Source organism: Anopheles nili, chromosome 2, assembly GCF_943737925.1.
Source record: "Anopheles nili chromosome 2, idAnoNiliSN_F5_01, whole genome shotgun sequence".
Lineage (NCBI taxonomy): Eukaryota > Metazoa > Arthropoda > Insecta > Diptera > Culicidae > Anopheles > Anopheles nili.
In genome coordinates, this window is record NC_071291.1 from 63,441,400 (window position 1) to 63,457,689 (window position 16,290).

Here is a 16,290-nt window from a genome sequence, read left to right on the forward strand (position 1 = left end):
TTTTCCCTTTTCTCCACGCCCGTCCGGAATCCACTCGACTTCACCCCCGGAGGCGGCTGCGACGGCGGCAATCTTAATGCACCGCGACGGCACGACCCGCGGAACAACGAGCGCGCACTCACGATTCCGAAAGGTTTCACCCCCCGCTTGCTTTCAAGAACGCCTTCCCCCACCAAACCCTCTGGAGACGGAGCCACCGAGGACTATGGAGCATAAAACTCGAAAACCCCTCGCGAACGGTGGAAAGAGAGAGAGAGAGAGAGAAAGAGAGAGACAAGAAAAGAAGGGAACGGCCACGGAACTGGTGGCAGATGCCGTGGAGAAGCGAACAACTCTGCCCTGGCGCAGATCCCGCGTTCATTAGGGCGCGAACGCGGGAGTGAAGCGAACGTGCGAGGTCAAACCCACCACTCCACAACCCAGCATCATGGGTCTTGAGGGTTTAGAGAGACAGACAGAGAGAGAGAGAGAGAGAATAAGGGTAGCAGCAGGTACCCTTAAACACCGCTGGAAGGCAACTACTTAAGGGTTTCTAGAGAAGGCGGGCATTAGGCACGGACGGATTCCCCGCCATTCCTTCATCCTCGAGCTGGAGAGACAAAAACCACCCTCCACCCCCCACCCTCCACCCACCAACCATCATCCCTGCACACAACCGATACGGACCTTCGCTCAAATGAAATGGGGGAGCAAATCCCACTAAAGCGCAACCACACACACACGCACGCGCGCGTTTCGTGAGGCGTGAAAACTCCCATCCCCTAATATTGCGCCCCTCTTCCACCCACAGCTTCCGTGGTACACCCCCCCACCCCCCACCCCCTGGGATCTGTGAAAGGAAGAAGAGAACGCCTCTCACCGTATGATGGGGTTAGGGAGTGGGCTTTTCCTTTTTTCCTTCTTTTTTCATCTTTTGTTTCAAACATGGTTTCTAATGATTTTTCTCTCTCTCTCTCTCTTTCACGAACGGCAGCTTTCCCTAAGGGCGGTGGACAAACAAAAAAGTGCACGAAAACGCAAAGGGTGTCAAACCAAAACCCGTGCAGCAGCCGTGAAGGAGGTGGTGGTGCTTTGTGTGTGTGTGTAGGTGTGTGCATCTTAACCCAATTAAAAAAAAACAGAAACTCGATGAGCTGGTAGAAAGTGTCGCACTGCGTTCGAGTGAAGTGCAGTGTGTGTCGAGAGCGAGCGAGCGAGCGAGAGAGAGAGTGAGTAATTGAGTGAAGAAAAAAAAAACGGTGTGTGTTTGAATCGATTGGTTTTCGATTAGCAAAAGGACCATCTGCAGCCGCATTTCGGCGAGCAGCCCCAGGCCCCCCAGGCCCCATCCGCAGCATGTCGTGCTGTGAGGGCACCCGGTCGCTACACAAGCGCTACAAAATTGCGCTACTGACCGGTGGCCATCACCCGCCGACCGATCGAAGGATGGGCACAACGAGCACCGGCTCAACGGCAGCCTCACCAGCACCGGGTGATTGTAGCCGCGTGTGTGGGATGGAGCTGACGATGATGCGCCACAGTGATAGCAGCGATACCGACGCGACGACAAGCGTGGCCGCGGGCGGTTTTAGTGTAAGCCCTACCAAAAGTGACCCAACACCCGGGTGGTGCAGCAAAAGGAGCAAAAGCAACACCACCAGCAGCAGCACCAGTAGTATCGACAGCCCAGCTCGCAGCCGACGAAGGACGACGACGTGGCAAACGTGGCGACGGCGGCGTGTTGGTGTGCGATGGTTTAGTCCTTCAGGGGTGGCCCTCGTGGGGTACGCCATCCTGCTGATCCTGATGGTGCTGGGGGATCGTACGGTGGCCGTGCTGCTCGATACGGCCGGTGGTGTTGGGGGTGCGAGCGAGAACAAGGCACCGGTGCAGGCGTTCGGGGACGAGCTGGGTGGTGTGAATCTGGAGCGGAGCATAGCGGCCGTTTTTAGCCGGGTCGCGTACGGTTCGACGACGACCACGAAGCGCAGCATACCGGACAACGTGTACGTGCCGAGCCTGACGACCGTCTCGACGCCGCTGTTGACCACGTTCCGGTAAGTTCCGGTTCTTTTAGACCGAGGGGGGGTGATTTATTCGACGTGGGGAAAGCGTGGGGTGGCTTAACCACCGGAAAATGCTTACCAATCTCAAAGTTCCGCAACACACTCACTCACACACCCCTAGAAAGGTGGGGCTCCCAGAAGACCTACGGGAATGGTGGCATTTTTGTGGCCCCCATTTTTCATTATCGGGCATGAATTTTCGGGAATTCAATTCCTCCCCCCACAGGAAAAGCGACGGTAGGGAATCCCCCTTCCGGGAAATTGCTCGAAACGGTAGACCGGTAAGACCGCGTCTGGGAAAGCTAAAAACCAATAAATCATGCCCACTGGACGAACGACGGCACCATCAGTATGCAAATGGTTGTCGTTCCTGCCACACCTCTAGAAGGGTGTTTTTTTTCCCCCTTCATGAGCCTTCCGGAAAAACTGGTCAGTAAAGGGGGGCAGCAGCCGGGAAAAACAACTCCTCCAAAAAAAAATGCGGCTTCATAATTCCTTCGGGAAGGGAAAAGCGGCCGAAAGCGAACGTTAACGTTATGGCAGGAAATGAACCCAAAATAGTAAACTCACCATCCGGAACGTTGTGTAACGTGAGACCAATTTCCTCCGTTACGGGGGTCACACACCCCCGTTTTCCATGTGAAATGTGGCGTCAATTAGAACGTGAAGAAGTAAAAAAGAGAGAGAAAAACAGGCCGTTAATTAAAACGCTTCCTACTTTCGTCCGCCCGTAGGTACGACAACAAGAACAAGGACACGCTCGGTGGATCCGGTCCCGGTGGTGGTGGTGGTGGTGGTGGTCCGGGCAGCGATAAGGACGCCCACTACAACCAGCAGCAGATCAGCGCGAACCACCGGAACTACGAGCTGGATCTCGAGCGAGACCACGTGCTGCCAACGTCGGCACCAAACGCGGAGATCCTTAAAAGCAACAGCAACCCGACCTACCCGAACCCAAACCGTCATCACAACCACGATCGTCATCGGCACTCCAATTCGACGCCCTATCCGCATGGTAAGTGATCGCAGGCATGCCTCTGTGTGTGTGTGGGAAAAGGTCCTTGTGATCGGTACTAAATTTCAACCCTCCCTGGGGGGTCCTTTTGCTTTCTCTCTCTCTCTCTCTCGCGCGCGAGCAGGTCACAATGCAAAGAAGGGCTTCCCGACGAACTCGATGTTTGCGGGTGATATTCCGGCGTACTCACCACCCTCCCGCACATTCTTCACACCCCCGTTGCCGCGCAACTACACGAATCCGTTCGCGGACAAACCAACCCTGCGGGGTACGAACAGCGACAGTACCATCATCAACACGGGCACGTACGCAAACAGACGGCCTTTGCCACCACCGAGCCTAATGCCAGGACACGAGCGGATCCCGATGCGCCCACCGGATCTTGTTCCCGGTGCACCAGGACCTGCCGGTGGGATGCCCCCGAACGGGGGTGGTAATGGGGCATTGCTGCCCGGGAAGCTGCCGGGTGGTGGAGGTGATCCAAGCGGCGGTATGATGCCCTCGGTTGCCGGTGGTGGTCCTGGTGGAGTTTCCTCGTCCCAATCGCAGATGGAAGCGCAACGGAAAAAGGCCCTCAACACACCCTCGGAGAAGTCGAGCAAGCTGGACGCGGCCAAGAGCGGGTACGATGGCAACAACAAGCTGTACTTGCTGGATGAAAACGCCAACTCGAGCGCGATCCTGCCAAATGGGATGCATTTCCCGTCGATCTCGCGCATCCTTTCCGGTTCAAACGGGCGGCCACAAACGATCCCGGATGTGTTGTTGCGTTCGGTGACGTTACCACCGCGTCCCAACAACCAACCGGCTGGGTTCGATCTCGGTGGTGGTACGACCTCGCTCAGCAACGCCAAGGATCGGCCGGGTGGTTCCGGACCTTTTGGAAACCGACCGGTGGGGTTGGATGGTGATCGCGAGCGGGATGGTGGTGATGTAGGTGGTGCAGGTCCCGAGGGTGCTGGTGGAGAAGGGGATGGACGGAGGAATCATTTCGGTGGGGGAGATGACACCGGTCGGGATGAGGACGAAGACGATGATGATGAGGAGGAGGATGAAGATGATGATCCGTTTGAGGAGGGAAATGGTCGGCACCAGCCTGGTGGAGGAGGAGGAGGAAGCACGTCGAACACCGGTTCCGCTACCTCGACCGTGTCCTCCATGCATGTCCTTTCATCGTCCTCGTCACCGATCACCCAGAGGATGCCGAATCTTAACCTCAAATCGGTCATGATCAAGAACGGAAGCGGTGGTAGCGGTGAGGATACACCAGGATATGGAAATGATCGCAACTTTCAGGGTGAGATCGCCGACATCAGCACGTGGACGATCGCGTGGAACATTCACGTGTATCTATCGGCGATTCTGTTCACGATCCTGGCGGTGTACTCGATCTTCAAGATCATTTTCTACGACAAGCTGACGCATCTGTTCTCACAATCGTACTTCATCAGCATCCATCTGATCCTGATCATCATCTGTCTGTTACGCATCTTCTACCTCTGCTACGACGCGTACAACATCCATTTCAGCTTCAATTTGTTCACGTCCGAGTTGCTGCTCAATCTGCCGTTGACTTTCCTCACCACGACGTTTGCGATCTTGATCCTGTTCCTGTTGCTGCGCTCGATCAACCACAAAACGAACCGGTACAGCTCGATCTTGCGCCCGCTCACCATCATGATCGGGTCCGGAGTGCACGTTGGCCTCTGCATCACGCTTCACCTCGTGGAGTCGTACGAAACGCAGCAGTTCTATCACAAACAGCACCAGCTGCAGCTCCAGAACAAGCAGCTACTGGCGGCGAGTGGGCTGGGTGCACGGGGTACCGGAAGTGGTGCTGGTGGAGGACACGCACCACCCACGAACATCCAGATCCCCCCACGAGTGCTATCGCTCATCTGTCAGATCATTTACATCTTCATCTGTCTCAGCCTCGGCATCCTGTACCTGTACATGTACCGGCTGTTGAAGCGCATCCTGAACAAAAGCCAAAACTACATCCACGGGTACAACAACCTATCGTACGCGATCCACATCACGATCGCGACGGCGCTGCTGTTCATTCTGCTGGCCTCGTTGCAGATTTACGGTGCGATCAGCATAAGCTCGCAAACGCGCGTCAAACTCTCACCGAGCAGTGGCCTACCCGGGGAAGGTCCTGGCGGACGACCGGGTGGTGGTGGAGCCGGTGGTGGTACCCTGTGGGCGTCCCACATCGAGATCGATTGGTTCCAGTGGGGTTACCAGTTCAGCTTGCGCTTCATCGAGATCGTGATCGTGGCGCTGCTGTCGTGGGTGACAGGACTAAAGACGGGCACCTCGAAGGTCCAGCGGGAAAAGGACATGGAGCAACCGAACGCGAGTGGGTTCGCGCTGTTCCCGTGTACGTCCTCCTCGAGCCAGGAGAACTTCGAGACGGATTATCCGGCGGTGTGCAACACGAACCGGAATCTGCACACGTACACGATGCGCACCGGGAAGCCGATTTACGACGATAATTTTGCGCTAAATTCGCTCAACCTCGATCAAGGGGCGCAGCAGGATCTGCAGCTTGGTGGACCGGTGCCGGGAGGTGGTGTTGGACCGGGTAGCGAGTTCCAGCGATCGCTCGAGACGAACAGTATGCGCTCGTCATCGCACAACTACAGCAACAATTACAATGGCAGCAGCAACAACGAGCACGGCCCGGATGGGGGTGATGATTTCCTCAACGAAACCGACCCAATGCCGGATCATTACGAGAACCCCAACTTTGAGCTGAAACAGCAGCAACATGGCGGCGGGCATCACCATCATCAGCAGCAGCATGGTGTTGGTGGACCATCGGCGAACCAGTACCACGACATCATGGACAACTGCTACTCGGAACCGATTGGGGCGCCCCAGTACGACACGAAGTCCTTGCGAGGTCATCCGATGGCTGGAGCGACGGCACCACACCGGAACTACGATTTCCAGAACTTCGAGCGGCCAAACTTCGATCCGCAGCATCTGCCAACGTTGCCGCAACCGTCCGCATTGGGTGCCGCTCAGTCGATAGCTCGCGGGGAGTTCCGGGCGTCGAAGAACCTGAAAACGCTCAAGAGTGGTCAGCTGCAGAATGACCTCGGTGGTGGTGGTGGTGGCGCGAATACGATGGGTCATCATCACCACTACAACCACCATGGGGGTGGGATGGCACCGGGACCGGGTGATTCCTTTGACAGGCGGATCGGTGTACGGAAGAGTGGCACACTGAACAATATCGGTGCGATGCACTTTAACCAGCAGCATGGTAGTGGTCGTAACCACAATTCCGGCTCGTCCGCATCGTCCTCTTCGTCCAACAACCGATCGGCTGGAGGACCTCCGCAACAGCAGCAACAGCAACAACAACGGCGTGGTCCTCCGGGAGGTGTACAACCTCAGGGTGGCCATCACCATCCAGCGGCGCACGGTGGATTTCCACATCCGGGTAGCTTCAACGATCGGCTAATGAACGGGCAGGGTGCGGCCGATTCACTCGAAAGGATCCCACACGGACCGGACGGTGGATTCGATGATGCCGCAGCTTACTACCACAGCAAGAAGCGCTCCCGGGAATCGTCGAGTTCGAGCTACACCACCGGTGGTGGACCTGTACCGTACGCGACCAGCTCCGATCACCACCATCACGGGCATCCACACGCGCACACACACCACGGGACGGAATCGTCCTCCTCACCAACGGCCAGTCTCGGTGGGAGCGGTAACGGAACACCAACTGGTCCCGGTGCCGTACCCGGCGTGACTGGTGTACTCGCTGGTAAGATGGCACCAGTTGGTCCAGATGGTAGTATGCTCGTCGCCGAACAGGGCTTCGTGCGGTTCCGAGCGCTTGAAGAACCGACGCTCGGTTCAAGGACGAATTTGCGTGATAAACCCGGTGGCAAACAGCAACAACAGCAGCAACAGCAACAGTCACAGCAGCCACAGCAGCTGTTTATCGGCTCGTAAGCTGCTCCTTCGGTTGTGGCCAGAGAGATTTCAGCTAGGCGCGCCACCGTAATCCCATACATACACGTAAAAAAACACACACATTTTGGTGATATTAGAAAGCGGCACGGCATGCGACACGGCGGTGGGTTCATTGACTGGCGCCTCTTGAGTGCGTATGCCGTGCGTGTAAATAGTGTTTAGTAGAGGACGAGAGCGAAAGCGAGAGAGAGAGAGAGAGCGAGAGAGAGAGAGAACAAAAAAGCTGGCGCGAGAAGTAAAGAGGGATAACAAAACTGAACTGAAGCTGTGGGCGTCTCCACCGGACTGCGTACCGAGCGGATGCTTGATTCGGAATCATGTTTCTGTTCTGTGCACTTTGTGTTTTATGTTTTTTTTTCTTGTCGTATGTTTTTTTTATGTTTTATTTGTCACCCTGTCTTCTGCTCTCCAGCGGGGTATCCTTCAAGGCCTACGGGGGTGGAACTCCAAGACGCCGAGGCTGCTCCTTACATTGGAGCATGGTGTGTCCTTTTTTTCCCCCCCAAATTCGCCAGTGGTTAAGGATCAAACCCCCGTGGAAGGAGACAGGAGCAGGGATGAGCTGAAAGCTAGCGCTGGAGACAACAACGCAACTCACAAACGATTCCCCCCAGATAAATCCTATAGCAAGAGAGAGAGAGAGTGTATGTGTTTGAGTGGAAGAGAGAGAGAGAGAAACTATTAAACGCGTAAACTAATTGTGATGATTTAATCCGTCGTCTACGAGAGGTCGTATATTAGCAGGGCGCAGTTGAGAGAGAGAGAAAGAGTTCTGGAAGATATATGTCCCTATCCATCGTTCACTCCATTGATCAGTATGTATGTGCATGCGTGGATGTGTGTACAGTTCAGGAACGTAAGGCCACTTCTGCCCCACAGTTTCCCCCCCACATATACGCTCCGGTGAGGCGCTTGCCATAAAGCAAGAAGCGCACGATAAAGCAAACAAAGTAAAAGGACGTCCTCGATCCCTGACCATCATCACCACACGTCGTCTCTGTCCGCTTTCGCGTCCGCTCGTCCGGATTCGTGAGCGAAATCGTGCGAACGCAAGAAACGCTAGTCTGTTTTATAAATGTAAATGTACATGGAACTTGTATCTATATGTGAATATCGTTTTATTTTTTTTTAATTATTATTACATAATTATAATTATTTTAAACTTAACTATTATAATATTATTAGTACGTATTAGTCATACACGCGTTACGATGGCCGCGGTTAGGTGTGTGGTACACGTTAAGAGGGCGGTTTACGTTTCTTTTTCTTTTTTTTTAAATCTCCTGTTAGAAGCTAGGACCACGCGCGCGTACGTGCGCCTGCGTGAGGTTTTAATTCCTTCCTTCCTCCACCCAACCCACTCACCCCTGTACGGCGGGGGGTGAGCTGGGGTTGTTGTGGGGTGCAACGTGACCGAGAGAACCGAGAGACAGCGCATTTAGCGGCATATTAGTTTTGTTTTAGAGCAAACCACGCACACCCACACGAACACACTTACACAAACACATACCGTACCGTTTCCAACGAGGGGAGGGGGAGATTTCCTTTTTCTTAATACCGGTGCCACCCCCGCCCGAAAAGGGGGGTGGGGGGCGCAAAAGAGCGCGTGTGATAGGTGGCAGCAATTTCCCCGCCACGAAGCTATGCTACTTAAACGAATATAGAGCGAGAGATGTACTGACAGGAACGGTGTGGCTGAATGGGGAAAAGTCCATGTAAGATATAGTAAAAAAAAATACCCCCCCATCAAATAGAAAACATCCCCCCACCCTTCCGGAAGCAGGATTAACAAGAATAAAAGGATTACATTTAAAACAAAAAGGGTGCTGAAGAGACAGCAAGAGATAGCTGTACACAGTGAGTGGAAAAAGATACCGGTTTCCGCTCGTGTTCCACTGTTCTCTGTTTCTGCGTGTTAGTCGTGCTTTCTTCCCTCTCTTGCAAACCTGCCCCCCATGCTTCCGTTTATCGTCCCTCCAGCCCCCCCTCCGTCGAAGGTTGTGCGTTGCAGGCGCCATGGAGCTGGCTCAGTGATCGGCAATCTGTGGCTTTTTGAGAAGCTGTTCGTTATCCTGCGTGTGTGTGTGCGTTTTTTTTTGCATCCCGTCCAACAAGAACATCCTTGTAAAAGCTAGGATACTCCAAACCAGGGATTTTCCTAACCGGTTTTGGCCTAAAAATCACACTAATGAATCGGTGCGGGTCATTCGCAACGATGACGTCACACATTTGATGACGTCATGTCATTATTTGCTGGTTTGTTACGTGACCGTTTTGTTTTTGATTGAGCTCCATAGCCTACTAAGTAGATTGTTTCACTCAGACATGTGACGTTAGAATTGCGCCAGAACTTAAGTTAGTAGCTAACTTAAACAATAAATTTTATTTTCCGTAATCCTTGAAAGGATTCTTGGTTCTTTGAACATTGCAAATAGCTACCGATCACTGCATCTCGTTTGAAACGAAGGTGAATAGGAAGAACGTATGCAGGACGAATATTTAGAAGGAACCAACCACTGATGCTCAATAAAAAGTAAAGTAAATAATGCAACAACAGAAATAACTCCCTTCCACGCAAGAAATAGAACAGAACCGGCCGTCAGGATAGAAACACAATCTGTAGTGGATGCAAGGTAAACCGGAAACGCGCAAATGAGGGAGAAAGAGAAGCTCGAAATCGAATCATTTCTTCTAGTTGTTAGGTGGATCGCAGGATCGTAGGTGTGATCGACAGCATAACCTTCACGGTATTCAAATATCGGCACAGAAGCCGGGACGGCAGAAGGCAGGAGGGATCATTCGATGGAAGAATCGTGAGGGAAAACCCCCAATGTAAAGAATGCAAAAAATGAAACGAACAAGAACAAACACACACACAAGGAAAAACAGATCACAAACAGAAGTATATATATATGAATAAAGGTATATAAATATAAATATAACTGATTAGTACGTGGGCATGTGGGGACGGGAAATGTGTAAAATGAAACGAAAGCGAGAGATAAAGAGAAAGAATAAGAGAGAGAAAGAGAGAGGTGCTGTATGAACATGAAAGATGTTGAAACACAAAGGAAGAAAGCAAGAAACGAAATGAAACAAATGAGACACAAAAAAAAACACTATTGAAAGAGAAGGAGAAAAGGAGAGAAAGAAAAAAAATAGAAACCCATAAAATCAAGCGATAAATTAATGGCGCGACCCGAGTAATGATTAAAACGGAAAAAAATTATGAATATTTAAAGTAATTACAGATTCAGTAAATTAAGAATTACGTAAAAATAAAGATGCAAAATTCGACAAAAACTGAAAAACCCCCGACGTTCTTCTGACTTCTGTGTGTCGCTAAAAACACGTACGCGCGCTCGACCCTTTAAATGGTGGCTTGTGTAATTATGTAATTATTATGGTGAAGCGGGCGAAACCGAGGCCAGCTAATGGTAGCTGCCGAGCCACGTAATGTAGTAGCCGCGTTTGTGTCCTTCAGCACTCCCCCAACCGATATCCCACTCGTTCTACCCGTCGTCGTCTCCCGTAGTTATGTTTCTCCCATTTCGCTGAGTAAATAAAGCACCCCTTCTCTCCTTCGTTGGGGGGGGGGAGGATAAATTTAAGATTTATCACAAACCGATCTCTCGCCAAAACGAACGCTCACACATACAGGAAAACGAAGGCGACATGAACGAACGAACCGGAAGGTGCATAAGGATCAAAGATCACTCGATCTTGCCTCGATCGTGATGGCCGCCGATCAGGCTTTTCAAGGGGTGCACGGTAGGAGAAATCGAAGAAGCAGAACACAATTAAAGATGACATTTAGCAGCAGTTGAAGAAGCCGGAAAAAAGCGGTACGAGCGTGTGTTCGGAAGGATAACACTTTACCGCACACTTAAGCCCCGTAAGCGTAATTGTAACCGCCGGCTAGGGTGAGCTGCTGGAGGCGAAATAGGTTGAAGAGAAAACATTAAACAAAAAAAACAGGGGCTTACAAAGGCGGCAAATGGGCCAAAGGTTCGGTACGCAAGCCACTTAAAACCAACCCCCTAGTGCAGTAAGTGTATTTGTATCGCTCCCATCCCATCCATCGAGGGCTCGTACCCACTTAGGGACGGATAGTTAATGATGCGCATGCGCTTTTCGTCCATCGTCCTTGGGATGGCGCTCTTATCGGGGCACGTTCTCCCTCAATGCGCCCTTTTCCGCTCCCTAAACGGCCTCTTTTTCGTGCGGGATCTGGCTCGGTTTGTGTTTATGAAATGTCACGCATTCACCCCGAGCAGATACCGAGGGCGGGCATAGTAAGGATAATAGTAAAAGTATAGAGTAACAAGAGAGAGAATTGTGAGTAAAAAACAATTGTGATGATCCAGTATGAATTATACAACAAAAACTTGAGGAAACCCTTAGCGAATGGTTGCGAGCTCAGTGAAAATCGAACATGAAAATTTGACGCAAAAAAAAAACTACAAAAAAAGATCGAGAAAAAGAAAGAAAAAACGTAATCGGCGGATGGAGAGAATTAAACGTGAAAAATACAACAGTAAAAACACAACAAAAACACACACACACAAACGCTCACGCTCAGAATAGGAATGTAATTAAATGATGTACTGGCGCAACAAGAGCCAACAGACAACAGAGAAGACACATTATTGAAACAGCTCTATATACTCAGCAAACAAACAAACAAACAAACAAAAAGGAAACGAAAAATAAAACGTGGTGAACAACAAAAAACATCGAGAAAAATAGCTAAAGTTTTGTGGCTAATTCTTTGACAAACTATTGAGAAACGAAGCGTTCTTTACGCAACACGACATCGCATTTCCATTAAGTTATCTGCTGCGTACTCGTGTCATATCTCTAATCTGTTCGCTTTTGTTCTTCCGTTTTTATCTATTGAATCGTCACTGACCTTTTGGTTGTTGCTTTTCGTGCAGGACTTTGAGTGCCGTCGTTTGCTGATTACTTCGAGGAAAAGGATAATGTTTTGGTGTTTTTCTTCTGCTTCTACTTCCCTCTCTCGCCAAGAACACAAATTATCGCCTTTAATTCAGCCTCGTGGAGGGGGTTTTTTTTCTATTGAAGGAAAAAAACACACACCTCTCAAACTGCCATTCTTCCCAGCTGAAAAGCTCAAAATTGCCAACACTTCTCCATAATCGAGTTTGTTTAGGCCATAAATAACAGTTCGTTTTGTCCGCGCGTGCGTTTGAGCTAGCGTCCAGAATCAAGCATAATTAGCACCGGGACAACCCAAGGCCAGACTAAAGGCACGGTGGTCCCTCGGTCCCTCACTCGGCCGAAGGACACCTCAAGGATAAACGGAACGGTGTCCTTCTGCTGCTGTCGTTCAGGTACACACGCGTACCCCTCGAAAGGTCCACCACCTGAGCAGCCGTAATTGAATTTCCGTTCCACTCCGTCTCCGCTCTCGGGCCACAACGAATGACAATTGCATTTTATGACCGCTCGGTGTTTCGTTTCGTTTCCCCCTTCTCCAGTGCACATTCAACTTCAGGCGGCATTTTCTTTCCACACGGCTTCACACCCACAACCCAGGTTCGGGTAGGGTGCGTCCTGCTGGATCAGTTTTTTTTCCTCTTCTTCGTTTCATTTATCGCTTCTCTCGAACGAAAAGGTCACGTCGTCGGGATGCTTTCACCTGCGGCATCGAACACAACGTGGTTTTTCCTTCTTTTTTTCAATTCTCCCATTTGAAAACCGCATCCGAAAAACGCATCGCCTGCTACGAATTGCGTTCTCGGCGAGGCCGATTTGATTTGGGTTTCAGTTTTGGCGGACGGAAGCCACCGCGTGCGGCAGCTGCGTGTCTGCTTTTGGTGCTTTTTTTGGGGGGAAAACATTTCGGACACTTTTCCACCGGCTTCAACCGTTCACGCGGCACAACGGTGGAGCTTTCTTTTCGCGAAAAATTGCACCCGTTTTTTTTTTCGCTTGCTGTTTGTAGAGAACGGCCACTAAAGCGGTCCGTTTCTATGGCAACCGAAGGCAACCGTGCTCAATCGCGCTGAAGAAGCGTGAATTTACTCACTCTCTAAAAGCATCCCCCCTAAGCGATGGAGGAACTATTTTTTCCACCCATTTCAGCGCCTCCTGCGGTTCGGTTCGGAGCTACATTTTTTTTCTTCTTCAATTCTCAATTTCATTTCCCGCGTGCACCGCGCGTTCGTTTCCAATTTTCCGTGCGCACTTTTTCCAGCCTGCACCGACCGGCTCACTGGGCTGGTACGATTGGCTCCCGCCAGCTATTTGATTCAATTCGTTTCACCCAGTTACGGCAGTCGCGGGCTGTTTCGAGTGGTTTTGGGTGTCCTGTTTCCCAGTTCATTTTTTGTTTTGTTTTAATGCCCCCGTTCTTCTCGTTCGAAGGAAAATGCACACGTACGTGTGCACCTTGCACTTCGACCACCCTCCCCGAGGGGAAAAAGGAAATGCGCTCGTCCTGGTTCCCATACTGATTTCTCATCGTACCGCAGGCAAGGCCGCGTTTCGGGGATAATTCCCCCCACACCGGGTTTTGCCAGGTGACTAATTTATGACTCTTTCCGCGGGCACGTCCCACTAGACCCGGTTTTAAGGACGAACGGCCAGAAGCTCGATTTCGAAACGCGCGCCTGCCGTGGTTGGCCCACCAGGAAAGGACATTCCACGGGGGCTAGGCTTTGCGAATCGAATTAGTTTACCAATCTGCCCCAAATTAGTGCCGCCAACGGGGGCCGACGCGAGTGAACATGACCAACCAACGTGGGCCGGGGTTTCGGACGGTTCGTTTTGCCATCCCAACGTGGATGGCCCGGAAAGCCTTCTGGCTCGGGAGTGATTTGACGGTTCATTAGCTCGGGCCAATATTGGCCACGCGAGTCCGTCGCACCAAAACGATCGGCGGTGACGGTGGTGGGTGCGTTTCGATTCAATAATTCCCAGATCCCGGGACGGTTGCACCGATGCGAAGGGCTAATTAATTTGTGCAGCCGGTCGTCGGTGCTGGCTCGGTGCACCACTCCTGGCAAGGGGGGCAAAAAGGGTCAACCCGGAACAATGGTTGCGATGTGTAGCGGGCGGAACGAAAAATGGGCACCAAGGAAAGGGGGTGGGAAGAGGTGGGGAGGGGCTCCAAACGCGGCTGTTTTACAATGGCCAGATGAAGCTTAATAGGTGAAATTAAACTGCAATCGGAACGTTCGAGCCGAGGCAGGAGCGCATTTGTGCATAGTTGGGAAACATATTGGAATAGGCATATGATTAGTTTAGAAGCCCTAAATTAGGGCTTTTCGAAAATAACAAAACGCTAGACATATTTGATATTATGCTGAAACTACAGAAAAACATTTTTTTGATCAAAATAACCAAACAAAATCAAAAGTACTTCCTACTACATTTATTAACTGTCACAAGCGATTTTAAAATGACATTTAAGTTAATCAATTTGCACAGCCTCCTTCGATTGCTAACCCGTAAAAGGACGAAAATAAATGGCATAAATTCTCGTTGAAACAAAATTTAAAAATGAAGCTTCAGGCAGAAAATACTTTGCAGGTGTTCACGTTCTCAATTTACTTTGAGTTAGAATTTTAAATTCCAATCACCTTCTCATATGCCGCAACAACCTTATGCAGCTAATGCATGTGTGCGGAATTTCCTTCCATTATTAATCGCTCAGTAAATCGCTCAACCAGTAAAGCACACCTCAGCTATTTCGCATTTTTACATCGTCCTGTAAGAACGCCAACTTAATCAGCTTTTAATCCTTCGTTTCTCTCGCGCTGCACAATTTCGATCAACCCCCCTCGGGGAGCGTTCGCTTGTTTTTTTAATCACACCCAAACGCCCGAGTAATGACGATAAAATCGAGGGCTCTTGGCAGAGGCTCCAGGAAGTTCCGGGAAATGAGCATCCAAATCGCAAAACCCCAGCCGCAACCTAACCCATCATTAGCCGCGTCATTTTCGTCGTCTCGCCCGTCACTCTCACCCGAAGCCTTCTCGATTGAAGCCTTCGAACGTTTCGAGGGCCTTCCCGAGTGCCTTGGAATTCCAACGATTCCACCAAACGCGCGTTTGCCTCTGACAGTGATCGATGTCGAGCTTTCGTCAGAATCGCAACGGAACAACGCCGATACGTGTGTGTGTGTGTGCGTGCGTGGAAGGGAAAAAAAACCTCCCCCCACGGAAGCACAAAATCGTCTCATATTTTCCGCCCGTGGTCCACCACACGAAAAATAGCCTTCGCTTCGAGGAAACGCAGCCATTAATTAAATAGAGCTACCCGCTGTGGTGGTTATTATTTGTGAGCCGCATGGTTCACCTGATATATTTGCATGCTACCGTGCGCGTGCTCTAGCGCGTACGGCTCGAAAATTAGCGGTCGGACAATGGGTGGCTTTTTGTACGCGTGGGAGGAGGCAACCTTCCGGGCTTTTGCGAAATTCGATAAAATTCATTCGGCATCAGTTTCGCCATCATTCATCTCGCGAACCGGGGAGTCGGTGTGTTTCGTTTTGTTTTTCATTAACGAGCGAATGTACGGTTTCGCAATGGAAAGGCAACAATTAGGCGCACTCTCGAAATAGCAACAAATGCGGCCGGAAAATCATCATTGTTTTAGGTATTTTTTCATGCATTCGGAAAACCTTGAAATGGAGGGAGATTATTTTTTTCACGTACGATAACTTTGAGCCGCACTCTCACAGCTCCAAACAAACCAAATGGACTCCTGCACTCATCATCGATGAGTCAACAGCATTCCTCCTGGCCGGCGCCATCATTCCATTCCATTTTCACACCCAACCCTTGAGACCGAGGACTCATCTCAAGGGCGGAAAATGAGCCACCTCCGTGCAGGCGCTTCCGGCGGTCGGTTAAAACCCAAGAAACCGACCGACCATCGTCATCATCGATCGATAGGAGCGGTCCCAACATAACCTCCAAAAATTCGTCACACCAAACCGAGCTCGCAAAGAGGCTCTCGGTCTTTCGTTTCCAGTCCATTAAAAAATTACCACTTATTAGCCGCATTCGGTCCAGCAGCGTGCTATCGTTGGACGAGTTCTTTTTTTTCCTTTTTCATTATCTCTCTCGTCCTTCTCTGGCCACCCGCCGGGTTCCGTTCGGTGCGTTTTTCCGCCTCTTCTCGAAGCCCTCCCCGCGGGGCACATTGCATTGATTAATGACGCATCGCCTGGGCAGGCCAGAGCCCTGTGCGGGTGAAGAAAGC

At 50.9% G+C, this 16,290-nt stretch overlaps 1 protein-coding gene across 1 annotated transcript; it reads left to right on the forward strand.

The window, feature by feature from the left end:
* The first annotated feature begins 1,335 nt into the window (after window positions 1–1,335).
* Window positions 1,336–7,035, forward strand: LOC128727827 (uncharacterized). Its single transcript, XM_053821777.1, has 3 exons — window positions 1,336–2,036; window positions 2,780–3,060; window positions 3,185–7,035. Exons 1-3 carry the CDS (start codon window positions 1,336–1,338, stop codon window positions 7,033–7,035), a joined length of 4,833 nt encoding a protein of 1,610 aa, XP_053677752.1.
* The last annotated feature ends 9,255 nt before the right edge of the window (window positions 7,036–16,290 follow it).

What these genes read in the sequence shown, in the direction of transcription:
- LOC128727827 (XM_053821777.1), top strand. Translation starts at nt 1,336, where the DNA reads ATGTCGTGCTGTGAGGGCACCCGGTCGCTACACAAGCGCTACAAAATT. An exon ending in CCGCTGTTGACCACGTTCCG is followed by an intron (nt 2,037 to 2,779) that starts GTAAGTTCCGGT and finishes GTCCGCCCGTAG; the next exon opens with GTACGACAACAAGAACAAGG. An exon ending in TTCGACGCCCTATCCGCATG is followed by an intron (nt 3,061 to 3,184) that starts GTAAGTGATCGC and finishes GCGCGCGAGCAG; the next exon opens with GTCACAATGCAAAGAAGGGC.